The sequence below is a fragment of the Coregonus lavaretus genome, assembly GCF_964263955.1.
Source record: "Coregonus lavaretus genome assembly, chromosome: 3".
Taxonomy (NCBI): Eukaryota; Metazoa; Chordata; class Actinopteri; order Salmoniformes; family Salmonidae; genus Coregonus; species Coregonus lavaretus.
In genome coordinates, this window is record NC_139990.1 from 25972356 (window position 1) to 25990702 (window position 18347).

The following is an 18347-nucleotide window of genomic DNA, read 5'->3' on the forward strand; positions in this document are numbered from 1 at the left end:
AAAAGCTAAATCGTCCAGAAACGGTCCCTTTGAAATTACAGTTGATGGTCAAAGTTCACTTTTAAGATGATAAAAGTTGTAAAAAATGATAGAATTGATGTGCTCTTTGCTCACGTTGACAAACAGAAAACCCATACTGTGAATGGAAACCACTCCAATAAGCCCAACTAAATGCACATAACACATCGACAGCGTGGGCCCAATCATGCACTATAATTATTACCTAGCTAGCTTCATACAGTAGGGGCAAGGCCACTCTATTATGACATTGTCTACATACAAAGCTCCTCAAATCATCTCAAAAGAACTAGACTCCACACTGGGCTGCAATGTGATCCGGCACACCACATACAAAGCTCTGAAATGAATAGCATGCAACGGGCTTATGAATAGAAGGTGAAAGGCTATGAACATTCCAGACATACATTAGGCATGGTATGCAAGGCCAAAATATACAGAACATGGAGGAACTAGAGCACACAACATACGAACACGCAAAGTGAAAATGTTACATATGTATGTGCAAGGCCAACCTATCAGCATATTTAGCAAGAATAGGTCTATAGAAATGTAATATGAAACTACAACAAAAGCATGAATAGAAAATAACTACCTCAAGGACCATTATTGAGTTGAATCTATTCACATACTCTACATATATTTGTACATGTATTTTTACAGTACATGTATTTTACAGTACATGTATTTTTACAGTACATGTATTTTTACAGGTTGTACTTCCTGTAAACAATACAAATGCAGTATATGCTTGAAACTTTTCCCCATAGTCCTTCGCCCCTTGAATTAAAGCCCAGAAGATTTGTATTTCAAATCTAAAGCATATCCTGTTCTCTCTCCCCTAGCTGTTATGATCTGTGTTTCATCTCACTCCGTTCAACAACTTGAGTGCGACAGAGAGACCCAGTGGAGAGACGTTGCGGCCATTTTGTTTCTCTTGTTTTGCCGCCTGCAATGTGAACAAACCCTGATCCACAGTGGTGTGAAATGGTGGTCAGCTGGGGGATGCGAAGAGCTCTCCAGCCACTCGGGCCTCATTGCTGCTGTGTTTAAGTGGCCCTAGATGAACGTGACACTGTGCTGGTCCAGCATGTAGCCTACCAGCACGCCTAGAGCCACGGCACACGGGCAGGACACACACACATGTGTTCGCACAAGCGTGTGCACACACACAAACACACACACACACAGATCTCTCAAACCTCTATACTCCTGCATTGTATGTGGCCCCTGTTGTTTTGTAAGCAGTTCAAACCTCCGTCCTTTATATGAAGTCATCTTTTCTTTCTTCCATCAAGGTTATCATTGTTATAGTCTCCCCTGTGGTTTCAACTAATACAAAAAAACGAACACACACACAATTGCTGCAGCATTACACAGACTACCAGTATATAAGGAAACATTTTTGACCAGTACAATCAGTAATTGTTTGATTGCTCAATTGGGCAGTTGCTATGTTCTTATACAGTTATGTTCCACTTTGACAATTTCTCTTCCTCACAAAATGGATTTCCAGGGATATGAACTGAAGAGATGACAATACATACATTGTTATGCTTGAAAAACCATGGTAACACTTTACTTACCTTATCTTACTTTACTTACCCAGCAGGTATAATGGTTTATATCTTGTAAGTGTTGAAGCCTTTGTAATAACGCTTATAAAATATATTTGTTGGGTTCAAGGTAAATGTAGTAATTGTTTAGATCATCTGAGAATTTCGCTAGATTATTCATACATCATCTCCTATTGTGTTAGTCATTACAGATGTAGGATTTTAATTTGAGACAGTTTGCTAAAGCAGGAAAATAATCCTGCAGCAACAGGAAATGTTAATTATTACGTGGATTATAATTAATGGACATTTTTGTAGGGGTTGATACATTTTTTGTCAAGTCTGAAATTTCAAAGTGGAAATTACAAACTTCAGAAGCCTTTTTAAACCTCAAATACACTACATGTTTTAAATGTCCTGCATTGCAGGAATGTTCTCCTGCAACAGGGTGATCAAATTAAGATCCTACATCATGCTAATTAGGTGATTTAAATAATCATTTAATCAATTTGAATTATGTTTGATAATTCAAACAGATTTTTTTTGTCTGATACATTTGCATTTGACCTCATGTGATTATTAATGTAGTCAAAACTTAAGAAGTATACAAGCCTGTTCTCTAAACAATTGGCCAGTTTTAGCATTTTACCAAACGGAACAAAGCAGGTCAAAGAACAGCAGTGTATTTTCCATAGGACTTTCGGCCAACTCAAATCGGAGCCACACACTCAGACACGTTGTTTTTTGTCCTTGGCGACAATTGCCGTCCTTGACGACCATACAGCGCCGACATGGCAATACGACGTTCACCGTCTGAGAGAGGAGAAGGGCCTTTTGTGTGTGTCATTTGGTGAGTGAACATAAGTGGTGACGAGACGGTCAGAGGGTCCGCTGATGGAGGGAAGGTAAAAATAGAGAGATAAGAGACACTTTTGACTGGGGGGCTGTGGCCAGCAACAGTCGCAGCTACAAAATAACTATGGCCCTCAGAATCAGCTATCCCGCCAAACCCCACCCTCGCCCGATTCGTTCGACACACCTTCCCTCAAATGGAGTTTGTTAACTGAATGACGAGACAGTGTTATAAAACAAGGCAGTCTTCTGTCTGTAGTCTGCGTAACTCGGGCTAGAGTCTGCCTCAGGGAATTGTGGGTGCAGATCCCAGGCCCAAGGGCGGCACACTGCGATGTTGCAAGAGGACCAATCGTCCAATCGCACTCCCTGTGGAATTTTTTGTACAACTGTTTGAATCCCCTCTTATCCCCAAATTCTGAATCTGCCCCTCTTATCCCTAGTCCCACCGTGAGCGGTCACGCTTCAAGCTCAGGGATTTCTGCTGAATTTCTAGTCCGGACACCAGTTGTGTTCCTGTGTTGTGTTGCTGTGACTGGCTGAATCCAGCAGCTTTCTTCAAATATATATATATATATCTGTTTACACACGTGTAAAAAAATTTATATACTTATTCAGTGTTATAACTGACTTTTCTATGTTCTCTCTATATGTATATTGTGCTTTTGCTGAGGGTCATTTTTACTGGAACTTGCTAGAATAACAAAAATCTGATGGGAGGAAATGACAAAGGAGGAGCAGAGGGACCGGTGGGGGGGAATATATGGACACTTATGCTCATGTTTTCATTCACATTTATATTCTCTGGCCTCTGGAGTTTATGTGTGTGACTCGGGCGTTGTGTTTGGAGTGCGGTTATGTAAATAAAAAGCTAGGCGCTCTGCCTCTTAACCTCTGAAAACAGGGAGATGCGAATTTTAATCCCCCAGCGAGCCGAGCCAGAGAGAGAGGAGAGAGGGGTGAGGGGAAGAAAGGGGGGAGGGATGAAGAGGAGGGGGGTGCAGAGTGGAGGCAGAGGCCGTTGCGAAAGTGCCTCCGGAGTGCGCGGGTCGGTGCAACCCCTGTGAGGGGCCCCGATCGATACAAACTCAGAGCAATAAAGCTTTCTCCCTGTCATCTCCGCAGAATACAAAGCAGAATGGGGAAGGAAGGAAGGGAGGGGGGGGGGGGGGGGGGGGGGATAGAGGGGTGAAAAGCTGTTCCGCTAGCCAGACCAATTTCCTAACCCCCCCATCTCCCCTCTCCCCTCCAACCACAAACCACCACCTTCTTCTCTCTCTCTCGCTCTTTCTTTCAGACCCTTCTTTTCCCCTCAGTTTTTCCATGGCTCTTCATGTTTCACTTACATCACGTATTATATCATTAATGGCGTTTGAATAAATAGACTCAATAATTCATCATTGTTATTTGAAAGAGATTGATAGAGCAGAAGAAGGGACTGAGCAAGTGTGGGTCCAGAGGAAAGGTACAACGCTGAGAAAAATAGAAGGATGAAGAGAAGGAGAGAGGAGGGATGAGAGGTTTAAAGGGGGGTATATGAAGAAAGAAGAGAGGGGATAGGGTGATGGCCTTAGAGGAAGGGGAAAGGGAGGAAATAGGTATTACACTGAGAGAGAGAGATGGATATGCCGATGGATGGAGGGAGAAAGAAGGGGGGAAAGGGGGAATATTTAACAGGACATGAAGAGAGAAAGACAGGAGGGATAAAGAGGTCAAATAACCATTCTCTTTAATTCAGAGCCAATTTAAGTCTAGGCCAATCGATAGACCTATAAACTGAGCAATCTAACACCGACCATAACACATACTGTAGATCACATTGTTTCATTGGTTAGGAGGCGCTGCCATGTCAAATGACTGTCTGTCTGTCCGCGCTTTCATCACACTTTTGATGCTGATGGATATTCACATCAGTTTAGCCCAGTTTATGTCCATAGAAATAGAATATATTCTATTCATTCTAGTCATTCTATTTCTAAGTTTATGTCTCCTGCTGTTCAAGACGAGAGAGTCGCTAGACATTCTTATAAATAAAGCCTTTATACTTTCATTTTGGCCACATCCAGATATTTTTCTCTCCCTCTCTCTCTCTGGACTGTATGTCCGTCGGTCTGTCTGTCTTGTCATTTTATTCTCTCCCTCCATCTTTTTGCGTCCAGCCGTCCACCCCAACGGAGGAAAGGATGAAGGCATGAAGAGAGGAAAGTAACACGCAGTGGCTATTTCCCCTTCTCCTCTCCCCCTCTCCCTCCATTTCTTTGTTTATCTGCATCCCTCTGTCCCGCTCCATGGGGAGGTCAGTAATAATGGTGAAGACGGAGTGAGGGAGGGAGGTGCGATTATTGTCTTGTCGGGAGTCAGAGGGATCGATCGGCCCAGAAATATGTGGTGCGAGAAAGAGGTACTGTATCGGATATAATAAACACTCCAGAGAGATGCATTCGCACACACACACACTTGTATACGCATGCACACACACACACAACACATACAAACATACATCTGCACAAATAATTACCTACCTGCACACACACACTCTTGAGAGCCGCAGAAAGACTCTGAAAGAAACTCTACATTGCAGTAAGAGACAAGCAAATGAAAGACACAGTCCTTAAGGATTTGGTCCTGAAGGATTTTTTCAAAGCCATTCAAGTATGTGAAGACACCTTTGCGCCTTTCAGCGTTATGTTTTCTTCCTATTCAAGCTTATCAATGAGTTGGGCTAAAGGGTGGAAAAACATACTTATACTTAATGATTAACACGCACCGAAACACACACTTACACACTTATACACACACACACAGGCACATACACAGTTATCGTTCACTGCTGTTGCCTGGCAACGTGCCTATGTGTCCTATTGGAGCACAGCGCTGTCCAGTGATGTCATGACCAACGCTGCTGACCAGTGCTGCTACACCCTGTAGTTCTGTGAACCGGGGATGAATAGGAAAGGAGATAAGGAAAGAGGTATAAGGATAGATAGATGGATAGAGAGATAATGAAAGAGAGAGCGTAGTAGAATAGAGCAGTGATAGGTTCAGAATGAGAGGGGGGAAAGTGATAGATGAGCAGCTTTCAATGTTGCTTTACAATCCAAGCTTTTCGGATTAATTTTATTAAGTCTACAAAGAAGTGGCTGAATGCTGCATCAGTCTTTGTCAAGTAGTATATCCTCAGAAATCCACAGTTTTTTCATATATATTTTTCCAGAGATTAATCTATTTACAGAAATTCATAACTTTTATTTTATTTTATATAAAACATCCAGAATAGCCTACATCTGAAGTTGTGAAAAGCAGTGGTAGAAATTGCTGAATGTGCGTGTGTGGTCATCAACTCCCAAAAACACCTCTTACGATCAACTCCCCCTTATGACCGTACGGTCGGTCGTATGTCTTGAGAAGAGACTGTGTTCTAATTTTTAACCTTTAGCTCCCCTCTGTAAAAACAGCCATTGTTCTGTTCCATTATCTGTAAACCAGGTCAACATATAACCAGGTAGCAGTCCAACTCCTTGCATCAAGTACTGAGTTACATTGGTCACTTGTGTACATCAGTTGCAGTATGGGTTATTGTCAATGGATTTTTATTTTTACCTTTATTTAACTAGGCAAGTCAGTTAAGAACAAATTCTTATTTACAATGACGGCCTACACCGGCCAAACCCGGACGACGCTGGGCCAATTGTGCGCCGTCCTATGGGACTCCCAATCACGGCCGGTTGTGATACAGCCTGGAATTGAACCAGGGGGTCTGTAGTGATGCCTCAAGCACTGAGATGCAGTGCCTTAGACCGCTGCGCCACTCGGGAGCCCATAATGCAATGGTCACGTCATTTTCTCCATCTCCTCAGTGGGCCTGCTCAGATGCAATTCAGTAATCCTCTACACTGATTTACCGATCTCTCTGACAGTTGGAATTCTTAGAACACAGGTCCTATAGTTCTATATAGGTCTTCAGGACAGTGAGTGCATACATGGGGAATAGCAGTTAGCAGTAGCATTGGATCCTGTTGGGGCAGAGCACAAGTGAGCAGGGTCTTTAGAGCCCCATAGACCACAGGGTCCCCGCAGAGGGTCCCCAGATGACTCCTCTCTGTGTGTGTTTGTGTGTTTGTGTGTTTGTGTGTGTGTGTGTGAGTGTGAGTGTGAGAGAGAGAGAGAGAGAGAGAGAGAGAGAGAGAGAGAGAGAGAGAGAGAGAGAGAGAGAGAGAGAGAGAGAGAGAGAGAGAGAGAGAGAGAGAGAGAGAGAGAGAGAGAGAGAGAGAGAGAGAGAGAGAGAGAGAGAGAGAGAGAGAGAGAGAGAAATGTGGGGGGTTGGGACCAGGGCCGAGCGAGGCAGGAGGCACGGGGTGAATAGGGTGTTTGCTGTTGGTCGGGGCCATGTGGCTGACCTCTTGACATCCACACGCCTGTCTGGACCCTCCGCTCTCCACAAAAAGGCCCCCCTGTCGCCCCCTGAACCCCCTCACACTGCCCCCCTCTACACACAACCCACGCGCCGTCTGTCACCATCACTAGACAGGCGTGAGGGAGAGGGAGTAAGACCCCTTCAGCCACCCTCCCTCCTATCCCCTCCCCCTCTCCTCCTAATTCCCTGACAGTGACCCTGAGCATCCCTCCCCTCCCCCACCTCGGCCCCTGTAAGCGTCCCGCGCCGCCCAAAGACAGATACATCATCTGCCGAGAGGCCCCCCACTCCCATTAACACTGATAGACTTGGGCCCCTCGCAGCCTGCTGGCCGAGGTATATAGGGATGGGCTGGGGGGGGGGGGTGAGGTAAGGATGGGCTGGGGGGAAATAGGACCCCTGGCCAGAAGGGTGATGATGGGGGAAGTATGACTGTTAAAAACACTGTTTACATGGACTCTTTTCATGTATTTTGTGGATGAGGTGACCGTGTGAATGCGTGTGTGTGTGAAAGCAGTTTTATATCTTTCATCTTCCAGTATTCTTCTTCCAGTATTTCCATCTCCTCTTTTTATATAAATGTTATAGAGATGCAATGGACTTGAACCATATACTTAACAGCAGACTTTAAGCAGTGTTTTGGTGTGTTTGTGATTTTCAAAGAGTTACAGACTGTCCGAGCTCTTACCATGCCAGAAGCAGACAATACTGAGTCTATGTAATAAAACGTAATCTAAGGTAGTTGAATTGTGAGAGTTTATGTGCTGCTGTTATGAGAAAATATAGTGTGATATGATTGAAGAGTGAAGCACCACAGCGGGTCTCACCCTGCTGTTTGTCCTACAGCAGTCTGTGAGCCCCTCAGAATCAGCAGGTTAGTGCTGCCACCATGTGGTAGTCTTTAGCTACACAATTTCCTCAAATCCTGTTAATATCCAACAGATTCTCAAACGAAACGGAATTTCTGTTCGGAATTTAAATTACACACAGTATGTAATGATAAGAACATACTGTATCTGCCTACATAGGCGACTGTGAAGAAGTGGGAGTAAGAAATTGGAAAGAAGAAAGAAAGAGCGACATGGGGTGAGTGAAGGCAGGCGGAAGGATATTTCTCCTCGTATGACCAGTAGTTTCCAGCAGCCACCCAAAGCACTTTCCAACTGCGACACATTCACTCGTTCTTTCCTTTTCGTATTTGGGCTTGCTGTTTTCTCTTCTTCCGCCCAGCCTCTCACTTTCTTTCTCCCACTCTGTACGTTCTGAAACCACCTCTCCTTCCTTCATCCTCCTCCTCCTCAGACCTTGAACTTGATACTGACCCTAATACACTTTTTTGTATGACTTTGTTGCAATTTGTACAAGTATGTGGTACATTTTCACAACTCTAAGCACAAAAATCTAAACAGATCATCAAAATGGCTCATGTTTCAAAACTCTAAGCACATTTCCAATTGACTGAGTACAAGAAACAAATTCACAAAGGCACTTGTTCACTGCACCAAATCACTCTTTCAATTACTCTAGCAACTCCGTGTGGCGGGCCAGGCACCTGCCGGCTGACTTCGGTCATCAATTGTTTCCTCTGACACATTGGTGCAGCTGGCTTCCGGGTTAAGCTGGCGGGTGTTAAGGAGCGCGGTTTAGCGGGTCATGTTTTGGAGGAGGCATGAAGTGTACTTCGCCTCTCCCGAGCCCGTTTGGGAGTTGCAGCAATGAGACAAGATCACAATTGGATATCATGAAAAGGGGGTAAAATAAAAATTATTAAGTATCTGCTTTTCAAAATGCAATATTCATTTTACTTTTGATATGATTTTCTTGTCAGTTATTTACAATACAATTAACTATCACTTAATCAAACTGCTCAAAACTGATAACTACTGAACCAAAATGATGTAGTGCCTAGTTTTATAGTTTGATAACTGCTGAACACTGTATCAATTTGACATCAATTTATGTTGGAAGGTTAAACCAAATCATATATAGATGTGGCTGTAAATACTACATCACCATTCTCCATCAGCCAGTGTGCTTCAATAGGACAAAGTGGAAAGAGTCACTCTATGTGCTACTATTTGGAATTATAGTGTAGTGTACAATGCACTGCTGAAATACCTGGGTTGTATATAACAAAATATTCCACTCATTACTTGAATTTCATTGATACACTCACTGTAAGCTGATGAATTTCAAGCAGAGAGACAGGCGATACTGTATCAGTTGACAAGTCACTTAGAAAAGGTGATCTTATAAAATGTTGCATGAGGCAGAAATTGTATTTAACACCGTACTACGTTTTTACAGTAGCCAACTGCTTTACGTACTGTATAAGGATAATGAAACTGTAAGACTGATAGATTTCTCAACATGCTCACAACCTGCCATTGGATACAAATTATCAAAAATGGTGCATGTCAAGTTATAGTCAAATACTGTATGGAAAATTATATTTACCATCTACTATTCTTTATATTCAGCACTTCAAAAAGGAGAGTTTTGAAATGTGTATCTTGTATTTTTTGCTATTGAATAAATGGTAGTTAAAATTACTAAATGGTGAGCCCCCCCCCCCCCCCCCCCCCCACACACACACACACACAAACACAACAGGCATCATCGTCTTATTTTTACCAATATCCCCCTCTATCTCTTTCTAGTGTTCTTTCCTTCGCTCATGCACTACATATGTTACAGGATGTGGCGGGAGGAGGATGGGGGTGTAGAGGGGGACGGTGAAAGAGTCGTAGTGGGAGGAGGGAGAATTATGAGTGAGGTGATAAGGTAATGTTCATCATCACCATCTCTTTAAACTCACATATTTGCATGTAGAATAGAGCTCAAACCGGACCCGTAAGAAGCCTAATATTAACATTTATTATTTATTATATCTCTCATTTTACTATTCAGGTTCAGCTATAGCTATTTTCATATCTACATTTCTACTACATCTTAGGCTTTGCGTGAAAGCGTGAATGTGGAAAAAATAAAATAAAAAGAGAGTGGAAAGGCAAAAAAGAGAAGGAAAACAGGAAGGTCAGTACAGAAGAATGACTTTCTTACTGTAAGATGGTGGCTATGGTCCACAATAATGTCTGATTCCCAGGTAAGTACTCCGCTCTTCGTCTTGTACCAATTACTGGTTAATGGTCTCTCCTGGGGTGGAGGCTTTGGGGGTTAATTAACGTTGCCGTCGGTAACAAGCGCTGCTAATTAGTGAACATCAAAACAAGCTCTGCCGGTCATAATGAAATGTCAGGTCATCTCTCCTGAGGAAGACCAACGTGTGTGTGTGTGTGTGTGTGTGTGTGTGGTGCGCGCGCGTAAAGTATAGGCTCATGTACAGTCTACCAGGGTATCATTTTACCGCTACTTCTAGATGTGTATAACCATTGTTAGGCGGTGTGTATTTTGCGGTGTGCATTTGCATGAAAACTAGTGATGGAAAGTCAAGTATGTCAGGTAGTAGGCTATTGCATAAAAATGAATCACAGGACAGAGGCAGGGATTGACATTATGGTCAGAAAGGCACAAGTCAGGACTATGTTTTGGTTGACCGAAGATTATGATCACTATCCGAACATGTAAATGAGCTATTAACACGCAGTCATATACAATAGGACTATTGCCTGCCTTACCCCTGCACATAGGGGAGGAATCAGAAAGATAAGTAGGCCTACTGATTGTTATTTATTTTGGTTGTTGTCAGCAAAAAAAATCTCAGCGCAGGCTCAATTTGCCCAACTGCCATTATTGCCATAAATTGCCTCTCTTTCACGTAAACAATGATGGGGAGGAACCAGAGAGATCCGTTTTAGGCTAGGCTATTAGAATTCTTTGCAGTTTGGTTTTTAATCAGAGCAGCACGCTCAACTTTCGCTGCATATAATTATAGGCCTGTCAATAATTAGAGCCATTCGAATTGTAACACATTTAAACCTGTGACTCACCATGGTGTCAGTGTTGAGGGTGGAAGAATTTAGTGTTCCAAAAAAAGCTAACCGAAATGGTAGGCCTATAGATGCTGAAAGGGTGCTCAGAGTTTCGCTTATATGCATAGAGGCTTATTACTGTAGATAATCTATTTGACCTCGTCTTCAAGTACGCTTTGTTGGACACTAATGTAATAAAACAGTACGTTCACTTTATCCTTTTGCAAACTATTTAGGCACATTGATTGTCCCAATAAATGGCGCGAAATTAATCATTGTGCTTGAGGAAATCTACAGGTATGCAAAATTAGTCACGTGCAGATATGCAACCATAACTTGATAGTATAATAATATGCCATTTAGCAGACGCTTTTATCCAAAGCGACTTACAGTCATGTGTGCATACATTTTTACGTATACATTTTAGTCATTTAGCAGACGCTCTTATCCAGAGCGACTTACAGTTAGTGAATAGATTATTATTATTTTTTTTATACTGGCCCCCCATGGGAAACGAACCCACAACCCTGGCGTTGCAAACGCCATGCTCTATCAACTGAGCTACATCCCTGCCGGCCATTCCCTCCCCTACCCTGGACGACGCTGGGCCAATTGTGCGCCGCCCATGAGTCTCCCGGTCGCGGCCGGCTGCGACAGAGCCTGGATTCGAACCAGGATCTCTAGTAGCACAGTTAGCACTGCGATGCAGTGCCTTAGACCACTGCGCCTCTATGCATACGTATGGGTGGTCCCGGGGATCGAACCCACTACCCAGGCGTTACAAGCGCAATGCTCTACCAATTGAGCTACAGAGGACCACAGTAGGAAGGATACTACCATACCAAACTTTCAGATAAATATTTGTATTTCTCATGAATGTCGATAACCCAGGTAACTCTTGAATTATATCATGGTTTGAAAATGTGACGTTTTTAGGCTTTCATAACAGCTAGGCTAAACGTTTGTCTATTCAAATGTGGCTAATTAGTGAACATCAAAACGAGCTCTGCCGGTCATAGTTGTAATGAAATGTCTGGTCATCTCTTCTGAGGAAGACCAACGCGTGTATGTGTGCGCGCGCGCGTAAAGTATAGATTAATGTACAGGCTACCAGGGTCATATTTTACCGCTACTTCTAGATGTGTATAACCATTGTTAGGCGGTGTGTATTTGCATGTCTTTGTGTTATTCTTAACACCCCTCTCTTTCTGGGGATGGAGGCAATACAATATGAAGACTAGTGATGGAAAGTCAAGTAGGCTATGTCAAGTAGTAGATTATGCCATAAAAATGAATCATAGGACAGAGGCAGGGATTGACATTAAGGTCAGAAAGGCACAGATCTGGACTATGTTTTGGTTGCCCGAAGATTATGATCACTTTCCCGAAAATGTAAATGAGCTATTAACACGCAGTCATATACAATAGGACTATTGCCTGCCTTACCCCTGCACATAGGGGAGGAATCAGAAAGATAAGTAGGCCTACTGATTTTTATTTATTTTGGTTTTTGTCAGTCAAAAAATAATCTCAGAGCAGGCTCAATTTGCCCAACTGCTATTATTGCCATAAACTGTCTGTCTTTCACGTAAACAATGGGGAGGAACCAGAGAGATCAGTTTTAGGCTAGGCTATTGGAATTCTTTGCAGTTGGGTTGTTTTCCCTCAGAGCAGCACGCTCAACTTTTGCTGCATATCATTATAGGCCTATTAGTCTATAATTAGAGCCATTAGAATTGTAACAAAGCTAAACCAATGACTCACCATGATGTCAGTGTTGAGGGTGGAAGAAATTTAGGCATCCAAGAATAGCTCATAGAAATGGTAGGCCTATAGAGGCTGAAAGGGTGGGTGGAAGATGCTCAAAGTTTCGCTTATATGCATAGAGGCTTATTACTGTAGACAGTCTATTTGACCTCATCTGCAAGTAGACTTTGTTGTTCACTAATGTAATGAAACCTTTAACCCTTTGCAAACTATTTAGGCACATTGATTGGCCCAATAAATGGCGCGAAATTATTCATTGCGCTTGAGGAAATCTGCAGATATGCAAAATTAGTCACGCGCAAATAGGCAACCATAACGTGATAGTAGGAAGGACATTACCATACCAAAGCTTCCGATAGATATTTGTATTTTCTCATGAATGTCGATAACCCAGGTAACTCTTAAATGATATATCATTGTTTGATAATGTGAAGTTTTTAGGCTTTCATAACAGCTAGGCTAAACGTTTATCTATTCAAATGTGAATATTTAGATTAGAGGTAAACAAGTAGAATGGAAAATGTCGGAGTTGTTTTCCATGACACGACGTTCATTTCAGGTTCATAAGGCCTAACATGAATTATTATTTGAAATATAATTAGTGCAGCTATTATAACATAGGTAGGCCTATACTGCAATTAAAACAACTGTAGACTATTACAAAATCTTTTAAGACATGCATGTAAATAGCTTACCCTATTAGCTTGTCAAATGCCTTGCGCTCCATCATACATAATTATTTGTGTCATTCATTCTTGTGTCATTCATTGTAGGTCAAAATTAACCTTAGTTTAAATTCAAGACAAATTATGAAGAATAGTTTTTATTTAAAAAAGGCTACATTTGGAGCATAATACATTTCTGTCAAAAACTTGTATGCATAAATAAATTCTCTTCAATTTGAGCCTCTAATCTATTGTACAAAAATGACCAGTTGAAATCATTTGTCTAGGCCTATGCAATTAAATTATCGAGGTTTTTGAGAGACATTCCCAAAAATGTAGACTTAGCCTATATGAAATGAGTCACAGTATTCCTCTTATTTCTAATTATGTGAAAGATGTATTATTGTAATTTGTATTGTGTATTTATTTATACAGTATGTAATGTATTTGGAAATCTTGAATACCACTTTCACATTTATGTTTGACGTGAAATTGTTTATTTTTCCCAATTCTGTAAAAACATATGACTGTGTTATTCATGCTGCAATTCCCCCTCCAGAAAATCACATTCCTTTATCGACGCTGACTTTATTACAAATAGATTAGTTGGATTTATGGTGGAGAGATTTGAAAAGACGTGGACTGTGCCACCTAGGCGCATGCCAGGTTTCATAACCATTTCACTTGTGTTCATTAAGCCAGCCTGATGGAAATATAGTTTTTGGCCTCTCTCTCTCGAGTCTTGTGTGCATAGCATGCGTTACGGCATAACATTGAACATGTCCCTGTGACACTCATAAACCGGAAAGCCACTGTGTGATCCAAGGAGAATCGGAGATGGAGGGAGGGGAAGAAAGGGTGAGGAAGATTTTCTCCCTGTGAATCTCTCATCCTCATCCCTCCATAAATGCTGGGCGGGCTGGGGATGTTTGTCAGTTGGAAACATGTTATATTTAACCTGCTTCCCTCTCTCCCCTTCAGATATCAGGATGTCAAAACCAGCAGAGGATGAGAAGACTGGGGCAGACTTTCCAGGGGAGAGCACAGGTAACCATTAATATCAGTTATCATCAGGCCTATTATATGTTTGAATGAAAAGTATGTTGTGTGTGTCTGTTTGTGTTCTCATATTGATTGGGGAAAGTGGGCTATTCTGGTGTATTGTTTTTAGATGTATTTACATTTAAGTCATTTAGCAGACACGCTTATCCAGAGCGACTTACAGCAGCAATTAGGGTTAAGTTCCTTGCTCAAGGGCACATTGACAGATTTTTCACCTAGTCAGGGATTCAAACCAGCGACCTTTCGGATACTGGTCCAATGCTCTTAACCCCTAGGCTACCTGCGCCCTATGACACAAAATATCCACAATAACATACCTCAAATATTCACCTTTGGTCACGTTTCTCACATGTTCCGAACAGAGAGTGAGAATTTTTTTGTCAGCCTGTTTGTATGACTTATGCACGTGACACTATACCTCCATATAAGTCACTGATCAGAGTCATATTGTCACACACCTACGTGTTTAACTAGATTTAGCTGACAGCTTGGGCTGCGGAATGTTAGTAATTTACATTTGAAATAACATATTTAAAGTTTTTTCTACAACCTGAGGCATTTACAGTAGATCATTATGGGGTTATTAGAATTCCATCTTACACTTTTCTCTTCTCTCTCTTTCTTACCCCTGTCTTTATGTCTTTCTCACTCTCTTTTTATCTTACAGACTCCGAGAGGAACTGTCCCGATGCCAAAAATCAGGTCTGTCATCTCAATTTAATTAAATGTAAAATGATGTTTGTTGTTGTATATTTATTGTTATTCGTTTTTTATGTATTGCTGTTGTTTGCTCTAAGTTTGTAATAAGATTATCTGTGTATATAGTAGAACCTCAAAGATACAAACCTCAGAGTTATGGATTAACCGGTCAACCGAACGGGCAATATTAAACCGGGACATGTAGGCCTACTAAATGCAAAAAAACATCTTAGTCTACAGACAAAGAGAAATGTTGCTTGGATTTGCTTAAAACATATCAGATATTTACAGTATCTGGCTAAATTATTAAAAAACATACGCATTCAAAATATTCTATAAAGGTTTGATGCTGTTTTTAGGTGAATTTCAAAGTGTTACAGACATTTCAGTGTTCAGGACCACCTCAATTCCCCAAATGTTCCTGAGGTCCTACTGTTGTACTTTTTTGGATAGGTTTGAATTAATGTAAAAATGCAAATGATTAGGAGACATGTGGATTCAATTGATGAGTTTTATTAAGGTATTCTATCAACCTGGAATGGCACCTGTGTTTATGGCTTTGCACATTAATAGACTTAAAGATCTGTGTCTGAATGGGTTTTTTGTTGCCATTCGTCTCATCACAGGTTCAGCCAATGAAAACGAGTCCCTTCAGTCTTTCTCCTACCTTGAGCAGCATCAAGGTGAGTGAATTAGTGCACTCACATGCGAGAGAGACGGTTTGTGTGTGTGTGTGAGTGACTGTTATCTATTTAGCCCCCACGATATACCTCTGGTGGAGCTGCATAGAGATAGGCCAATATGCAAATCAGGATGTTTTGACCATTATGAATGCTGACATGCCCATCAACTCCTGAGAACTAGAGAGTAGGAACGAGCACAACCCACTTTATAAAAACATGCTTCAGAGAGACAGACTGCGGACATTGATGTATAGAAATTGAGGGAGATCAAGGAAAAAAATAGTTTTGGGCAGATGGATGGATAGGAGCTTCCTCAGGTCAGAAATCGTCAGCCAACTTGGAATATTGTAAAATTATTTACTCAACAGAGCTCAACATTTTATGCATGGTAATATATTTTGTACTGTATGTTGTGGCCCCCATTAGGGCCAAAATGCTGATCAAATTCATAAATACTGAACAAAAATATAAACGCAACATGCAGCAATTTCAAAGATTTTACTGCGTTTCAGTTCCTAGAAAGAAATCAGTCAATTGAAATAAATAAATTAGGCCCTAATCTTTGGATTTCACATCACTGGGCAGGGGCGCAGCCATGGGTGGGCCTGGGAGGGCATAGGTTACGGAGCCAGACCCACCCTGGACTGGCGTGGTTACACGTGGTCTGCGGTTGTGAGGCTGGTTGGATGTACTGCCAAATTCTCTAAAAGATGTTGGAGGAGGCTTATGGTAGAGAAATTAACATTACATTCTCTGGCAACAGCTCTGGTGGACATTCCTGCAGTCAGCATGCCAATTGCATGCTCCCTCAAAACTTGAGACATCTGTGGCATTGTGTTGTGTGACAAAACTGCACATTTTAGAGTGGCATTTTTTGTCCCCAGCACAAGGTGCACCTATGTAATGATTGTGCTGTTTAATCAGCTTCTTGATATGCCACACCTGTCAGGTGGATGGATTATCTTGGCAAAGGAAAAAATGCTCACCAACAGGGATGTAAACAAATTTGTGCACAAAATTAGAGTGAAATAAGCTTTTTGTGCGTCTAGAAAATGTATGGGATCTTTTATTTCAGCTCATAAAATATGGGACTAACACTTTACATGTTGTGTTTATATTTTTGTTCAGTATATACAGTGCCTTTTTCCACATTTTGTTACGTTACAGCCTTATTCTAAAATGGATTAAATAAAAACATTTCCTCAGCAATCTACTCACAATACCCCATAATCACAAAGCGAAAACAGCTTCTTAGACATTTTTGCTAATAAAAAACTAATAAAAACTGAAATACCTTTTTTACATAAGTATTCAGACCCTTTGCTATGAGACTCGAAATCGAGCTCAGGATGCAGGGTGCCCAAAAAATTCTGCAGCATTGAAGGTCCCCAAGAACACAGTGGAAGAAGTTTGTAACCACCAAGACTCTTCCTAGAGCTGGCTGCCTGGCCAAACTGAGCAATCAGGGGAGAAGGGCCTTGGTCAGGGAGGTGACCAAGAACCCGATGGTCATTCTGACAGAGCTCTAGAGTTCCTCTGTGGAGATGGGAGAACATTCCAGGACAACCATCTCTGCAGCACTCCACCAATCAGGCCTTTTATGGTAGAATGGCCAGACGGAAGTCACTCCTCCGTAAAAGGCACATGACAGCCCGCTTGGAGTTAGCCAAAAGGCACCTAAAGACTCTCAGACCATGAGAAACAAGATTCACTGGCCTGATGAAATCAAGATTGAACTCTTTGGCCTGAATGCCAAGCATCACGACTCACGTCTGGAGGAAACCTGGCACCGTCCCTACGGTGAAGCATGGTGGTGGCAGCATCATGCTGTGGAGATGTTTATTTTATTTTATAAATTAGCAACAAAACTAAAAAAAACTGTTTTTGCTTTGTCATTATGGGGTATTGTGTGTAGATTGATGAGGGTGGAAAAACCATTCAATCAATTTAGAATAAGGCTGTAACCTAACAACATTTTGAAAACATCAAGGGGTCTGAATACTTTCCGACTGGCTCAATTCAGTCTTATGTAGCAAAATGTGAAATGCTGTTTTTTAAATTGGATAAAAGTAGAGACTCAGAGCTAGAAAATGGTATATCATACACTACAGTTGAGGAACAATGGGAAAGTAATTCTGCTTTGGAAGTTGATAAACTTGTAACCCCACTTTTGAGAAAACGGTCCTTGAATGTTTTGGTACACCTTCTGGCGAGCTCTTCTTTGTCTACACCCATTCAGCATCGTTCACACCCTCTTAAGCCTTAGCCCCACCCATCTCTTTAAGGATTCACGTGAGGCCATGTGCTAAACAGAGTGAGTATGGTAGTGTACTAAACAATCAAAGATTTCAACACTAAAGGCTGGTTTATACTACATCTATCGACATGTCTGCCTGGCTCCCGAGTGGCGCAGTGGTCTAAGGAACCTTTGCCACTAGAGATCCTGGTTCGAATCCAGGCTCTGTCGTAGCCGGCCACAACCGGGAGACCCATGGGGCGGCGCACAATTGGCCCAGCTTCGTCCAGGGTAGGGGAGGGAATGGCCGGCAGGGATGTAGCTCAGTTGGTAGAGCATGGCGTTTGCAATGCCAGGGTTGTGGGTTCGATTCCCACAGGGGGGCCACTATGAAAAAGAAAGAAATTATGTATGCACTCACTTAACTGTAAGTCGCTCTGGATAAGAGTGTTTGCAAAATGAC

At 41.9% G+C, this 18347-nt stretch overlaps 1 protein-coding gene across 1 annotated transcript in view; it reads left to right on the forward strand.

Moving 5' to 3' along the window:
• The window catches only part of LOC311117046 (POU domain, class 2, transcription factor 2-like), a gene marked incomplete at its 5' end in the record, with an annotated part of 43699 nt that overhangs the window by 15334 nt on the left and 10018 nt on the right, over window positions 1-18347 (forward strand). Inside the window, 3 exons of the mRNA XM_084157477.1 lie at window positions 14186-14251; window positions 14934-14968; window positions 15592-15648. Coding sequence (XP_084013603.1) covers window positions 14186-14251; window positions 14934-14968; window positions 15592-15648 — 158 coding nt within the window. The remainder of the gene's footprint in view (window positions 1-14185; window positions 14252-14933; window positions 14969-15591; window positions 15649-18347) is intronic.